General features: G+C 37.9%; 1 protein-coding gene across 3 annotated transcripts in view; it reads left to right on the top strand.

The window, feature by feature from the left end:
* Positions 1-4,811, top strand: part of LOC106466478 (alpha-(1,3)-fucosyltransferase C-like) — a 20,565-nt gene extending 15,754 nt beyond the window's left edge. For all 3 annotated transcript variants that reach the window (XM_013926770.2, XM_022394490.1, XM_022394491.1), the window contains exon 2: positions 3,404-4,811. In XM_013926770.2, coding sequence (XP_013782224.2) covers positions 3,404-4,651 — 1,248 coding nt within the window. In that variant the 3' untranslated portion in view covers positions 4,652-4,811. The remainder of the gene's footprint in view (positions 1-3,403) is intronic.
* Positions 4,812-6,721: the final 1,910 nt, after the last annotated feature.

Genomic DNA, 6,721 nt, shown 5'->3' with positions numbered 1-6,721 from the left:
GAGGATCTGTTCAACGACATACTATACCTAGATCTTACCACAGTTTTTCAAATAGTATTTCTAAGTTAATTATATTTTAACACCACTAGTTTCAAATTGTATCGAGTATAAAAATACATGTACAACGTCCAACGTGTATAGAGTGATGCTTTACAAACTTCCAAATATATGTAGGACATTCATCAACTAGATATTATATAGTTACGACATCGAGGTCACGTGACTAGTATCACGCCACGTCATTCTCGAACTTTCAAATATATGTAGTACATTCATCAACTAGATATTATATAGTTTCTGATATTAGATATAAAAAGTGCATATAACTACTTATACCTGTAGCAGTGGTACAGACAATAATTATTTGTTCTTAATTTTGTCTTCCATATTCAACAGCTGGCCCCTTGTCATTCGACTCGAACCCAATGAAATAATAATAATAATAAAAAATATTAAGGCTACTACAGAAACCTACGTCTAACTATTGGTCGTCCCACAATCCTGAAATAAGTCCCGAAACGAGCTTTGTTTGTAACATGAGAAGAATGTAGTAATTTGACTAGCAAGTTCTAGTAGTGGGTTAATAACTCTTTGGCTCAGCTGGTAGATCACGTGTCTGGCTTGCGAGAGGTCCACGGTTCGATATGGACACAGGGTTTCCAGGCTACTCAATGTGTGTCTGCTGTAAACCATAGTAATATGGCCTGGTATGGCTTGTATTTAAGACTGCAATATGAGGCTCGTGGGTTCGAATCTCCGTCACCGAACATGCTCGCCTTTTCAGCCGTGAAGGCGTTATAATGTGACGGTCAATCCCACTATTCATTGGTAAAAGAGTAGCCCAAGAGCTAGCAGCGGGTGGTGTTGACTAGCTACCTCCCCTGTAGTCTATAACTACTAAAATCAGGGACGGCTAGCGCAGATAGCCCTCGAGTAGTTTTGTGCGAAATTCCAAACAAGTCAAACCACCGTGATTAAGGAATTTGGCTCACTGCCAAAGCTCGCCAAGCTAATTTTGCTAGTGCAGTAAAACTTAGTACACTGAACGTAACTCGCGAAGTTTTTTACAGTTGAAAGTGTTAACGTAGGAATTAAAAAAAACTGGGATAACTGTGTAGCGATAATTTCAAAACAAAAAGTTTCTCTTCATCACAGCTGAAACTTTTAGTAAACTATTGCGTTGAGACAAGTATTAAAAGTACTTAAATTCTATTCTGATAGTTCGATTATCACCACTAGAAAATCATAGCTTTTCAAATACTTTCCTCATAATCAACACTGATCTCAGTACACGAAACATAGCTCATAACACTGACCTTAGTACACGAAACATAGCTCATAACACTGATCTCAGTACACGGAATGCAGTACATAATCAACACTGACCTTAGTACACGAAACATAGCTCATAACACTGACCTTAGTACACGAAACATAGCTCATAACACTGATCTCAGTACACGAAACATAGCTCATAACACTGACCTTAGTACACGGAATGCAGTACATAATCACCACTGATCTTAGTACACGAAACATAGCTCATAACACTGACCTTAGTACACGGAATGCAGTACATAATCAACACCGATCTTAGTACGCGAAACATAGCTCATAACACTGATCTCAGTACACGGAATGTAGTACATAATCAACACTGATCTCAGTACACGAAACATAGCTCATAACACTGGCCTTAGTACACGGAATGCAGTACATAATCAACACCGATCTTAGTACGCGAAACATAGCTCATAACACTGATCTCAGTACACGGAATGCAGTACATAATCACCACTGATCTCACTACACGAAACATAGCTCATAACACTGATCTCAGTACATAACACCGATTCTTTGATAGAGTGTTTAGGCAGAGCATTCATGAAGGAACTTGGTTGATTGGATATCAACTGCCTGTTGTAGAAACACAAGTGTAGAGGACGACGTTTACACTCGTGTTTCTTCAACAGGCAGTTGATATCCAATCAACTATGTTTCAATACTGATCCTAGTAAACAAAACATAGCACACCTATATATGTAAAAGAACCCTTACCAACATCTATGCCACTCAGACGTTAAACACGCTAGTGTCAGGTTTGTTGGTCATAACTAGCTATTCTCGTGAGAGCTATTATTAATTAGTGACTTTTTTTTTCTCTCACTTTTATGTACTGACAGTCTCCTAATTAATATGCGATCATGTTGGGATCACTCATTTTTAGACGAATTTATCTTGATCACGGTCGTAATTACAAGTTAGCACTCTAGTAATTGCCCAAACTGTTATGTGCATATCGTCCTTGTCTAAAAAAAGTATTTCCCAGGTCGCCCTACTACCAGCGAGGATAGCAGTGACGACGTATGTCAAGAAAAGTTAGGGTAATTTCAGTCAGCTCGTATAGGATTGGATAGTTGAAGTAGTGACGTTGGGCAGGTGATACATTTAAATTTAACACGCTTAATTTTGTGCAGCGGTTGTATGGAGTACAGTATACAAGGGTATCGATCACATATTATTTTAATCAACTCGCTCGTTCTTTTGAATTGTCAATCACATTTATCATCCTTGATACATACCCTCAATGACGCGGCCATAGTCAGGGGGCTTATAATGCTAAAAAAAGGGGGGGTCGATAACTGTGGTGGCTCCAACACAAATAGCCCACTGTATAGTTTTGTACATAACAAACAAACTAATGTTTAATACCCATGAAAGAGAAATGTGTCATTAGTATTGGAACCTTAAAGCCATGGGTTATACTTGGAGTGCCACAATGGGCACAGTCAGCGGTCAATTTCTAAAAACCGCATGTAGGTGGCTGCGCTCACATTCGCAAACTCCATGTGAATACACAATGAAAACTAAGAAAAATTGAATTCTAGCACCTATTGTACATTATTAATGTTGAAAAACCCAAGTAGATAATTGCAATAAAAATTAAATGCCCTCACTAGCTGAGCGGCAAGTCTGCGGGCTTATAATGCTAAAAAACGGGTTTCGATACCCGTGGTTGGTACAGCGCAGATAACCCAAGAAAAACAAAATTAAGAATATATTCTGTAACATTTTAGAATGTATGAAACTTGTAGTGTTGCCACCTAACAGAGCATGAAGTAAAAATATATTCTATAACATTTTAGAATGTATGAAACTTGTAGTGTTGCCACCTAACAGAGCATGAAGACAAAAATATATTCTAATAACATTTTAGAATGTATGAAACTTGTAGTGTTGCCACCTAACAGAGCATGAAGTAAAAATATATTCTATAACATTTTGGAATGTATGAAACTTGTAGTGTTGCCACCTAACAGAGCATGAAGTAAACAATGAATAAAGAAAGTGGGTATTGTATTTATAAATATCCAACAATATTTTTTTTGTTATTGTTTTCTAGATGGCCTGGAATACGTTTAGAAACCTGAAGACTGTAACAGTTCTTATGATGGCTGGAGTCCTCCTGGTTACTTTCTGTATAATCTACAAGACACAAGTTGCGAGAGAGGTATTCCCTCGGGGTTCCATATCTCGTACCACTCACGGTAATCTCACGGTGTCACACGTGCCCTTACCACCCTCGCTGAAAGGACGGAAGCTAGCCTTTCATCAAATATACGAGCCCAGACTGATAAGCTTTGTAAACTATTCCAATCCGTTTCCCGTGGTCCGTAATGGAAGCAAGTTGATATTACTTTGGACACCATGGAACCACCAATGGGATACCGTGAATTATTACTTTTTGAGGCCTGGAAACGAGTCTTTTGTGAGTTACCATTGTCCCAATCAACTTTGTACCACCACCCGTGACCGGTCACGCCTGCACGAAGCTGATGCTATTCTCTTCCACCTCTTAGACCTGAAAGAAAACGACTTTCCAACCAGTCGCCACCCCCAACAAATTTGGATGATCTATGTGATGGAAGCTCCATGGCTAGTCCATGTTTCCTGGAACCGACTGAAAGGCATATTCAATTGGACATTGAGTTATCGAGAAGACTCCGACGTCCCGGTAAAATATGGATTTCTGGGATCTCGGACAACAAAATTATTGAACACTCCTCACTTTTCTGAGAAGAAGAAATCCATCCTCTGGCTAGTCAGTGACTGCAGTACTAACAGTCGTAGAGAGGACTATGTAAAGGAGTTGGCGCGATACATTGATATTGATGTTTATGGCTCATGTGGGACCAAAACGTGTTTCCCTTCTCAGTCAGCAACTTGTTACGAATCTCTTACTAAAGAATACAAATTTTACCTGTCTTTCGAAAATTCTATATGTAAAGATTACGTCACCGAGAAATTTTTCAACGTTTTGGGCTATGATATTATACCTGTCACGTTTGGTGGCGCCGATTATGCTGGAATAGCTCCACCCAAGTCTTATATCGATGCTACTCAGTTCCCTAACCCTAAAGACCTTGCAGCTTTTCTCGCGAAAGTGGGATCTAATGAGACTTTATACGCATCGTACTTCAAATGGAAAGAAACGTTCCAAGTGTACCTTTATCCTTGGATGTGTCATTTATGTGACCGCTTGCACAACCCAGGTCAACCAACCTCCTCGCATAACGACCTTTACAAATGGTGGGTCACTGATGCTAACTGTATCCGCTGGGACATGAATAAGGGTTTTATCCGAGTGTAAGACAATGTTAAAATGAGACTTCGATAAATCTAATTTCTAGATAGCGCTCCGATAATGGTTAGAAGTAACAATTTTGATATTGTGTCAAGATTTGCTGTTATTTATTTTGAATTCGTGTCTTTCAAGCCTAATTCTTGAGATATAATGTTCACGGGAATTAAACATGAGTGTTTTGGTGATGAAATGTCTAAACTCGGCAAGTAAAATATTCTAAAACAACACGTATAATACGTACTTTAACATTTAATACATGAAAATATTGAGACCGTGGTTACCTTTTACATCTTTAACACATTTATGTTGAACCGAAACATCTTTATTCTATGTAAAACTATAAAAAGAAATAGTTTACCTTAATAATAAAACCGATTTTGTAACCTATAATGCAATATACAATTGAAGTTTATACAAATTGCAGAAAAACCAGAAATAATAAGAATATTTGAATAAGTACCAGGAAAAGTAATTTGGTGTTAACCTCCAAAAGGTCCCCCCAGTGGCACAGCGGTATGTCTGCAGACTTACAACGCTAGAAACCGGGTTTCGATACCCGTGGTGGGCAGAGCACAGATAGTCCTTATGTGGCTTTATGCATAATTAAAAACAACACAACACACACCTCCAAAAGGGTCCACGTAATAAAAAAACAGACATTTCTCCTCCCACCTTTACCGGTGGCTCAGCAGTACATTTATGGACTTAACTTAAAATCCAGTGTTATTCTTCGTGGTAGACAGATTCGCTGATAGACCATTGTGTGTGTAGCTTTAAAACTAACGACGACGTACATTCTGAAGATCACATTAGCAACTCACTTCTAGTACAATGCTCATAAGAATTTTGGAATTAAGTTATTTTGGGGAAATTCTGTCTGTGCAAAAAAAAAAAAGTTTAGTATTATTTGTTTATTTTTTTACTTTCCTATAAAATCAAATTACATTATTACTAAAATAAAACTTGCCATCTTGGTTTTAATATTTACGAATTCGATGTCTTTGATTAGGACGTAGAACTGTTTTCTATCATACCTTCAACCCCCGTAGTTTTATCAAATTCCTAGAACTGTTTTCTATCATACCTTCAACCCCCGTAGTTTTATCATATTCCTAGAACTGTTTTCTGTCATACCTTCAACCCCCGTAGTTTTATCACATTTCTAGAACTGTGTTTTCTATCATACCTTCAACCCCGTAGTTTTATCACATTCCTAGAACTGTTTTCTATCATACCTTCAACCCCGTAGTTTTATTACATTCCTAGAACTGTGTTTTCTATCATACCTTCAACCCCCGAAGTTTTATTACATTCCTAGAACTGTTTTTTATCATACCTTCAACCCCCGTAATTTTATCACATTTCTAGTACTGTTTTTTATCATACCTTCAGCCCCCGTAGTTTTATTACATTCCTAGAACTGTGTTTTCTATCATACCTTCAACCCCCGAAGTTTTATTACATTCCTAGAACTGTGTTTTTTTATCATACTTTCAACCCCCGTAGTTTTATCACATTCCAAGAACTGTGTTTTCTATCATACCTTCAACCCCCGTAATTTTATCACATTTCTAGAACTGTTTTTTATCATACCTTCAGCCCCCGTAATTTTATCACATTTCTAGAACTGTGTTTTCTATCATACCTTCAGCCCCCGTAGTTTTATCACATTCCTAGAACTGTTTTCTATCGTATCTTCAGCCCCCGTTTCCATGAAGATGGTGTGCCGTTTTTGTTTTTCGGCGCCTGACTCCGTTTCTTTTCATTTTGGCCCCACCTCAACGAAAACGTATTTCTGTACATCTGTTCTCGTCTTTCAAATCCAGCAAAACCATTGTTTATATTTCCTTATATTTGAACAATTAACTTTGTTTCCGTTATTAGTTTTAATCGGTTATTTATCACTTAACTGTACTTTCATTTCATACTACCTAGCGTATATTCCACATCTGGAAGCGCGACGTTAAGTTGTGTTTGATGTTTGTTTGTTGTTAAACACAACTACACAATAGACTATGTGTTCTGCCCACCTCGGGTATCGAAACCCTGGTTTTTAGCTTCAACAGTTCTCAGACT

This window comes from Limulus polyphemus, unplaced genomic scaffold, assembly GCF_000517525.1.
Source record: "Limulus polyphemus unplaced genomic scaffold, Limulus_polyphemus-2.1.2 Scaffold2271, whole genome shotgun sequence".
In the NCBI taxonomy this organism is placed as follows: Eukaryota; Metazoa; Arthropoda; class Merostomata; order Xiphosura; family Limulidae; genus Limulus; species Limulus polyphemus.
This window is presented reverse-complemented; position numbering and strand designations above follow the sequence as displayed.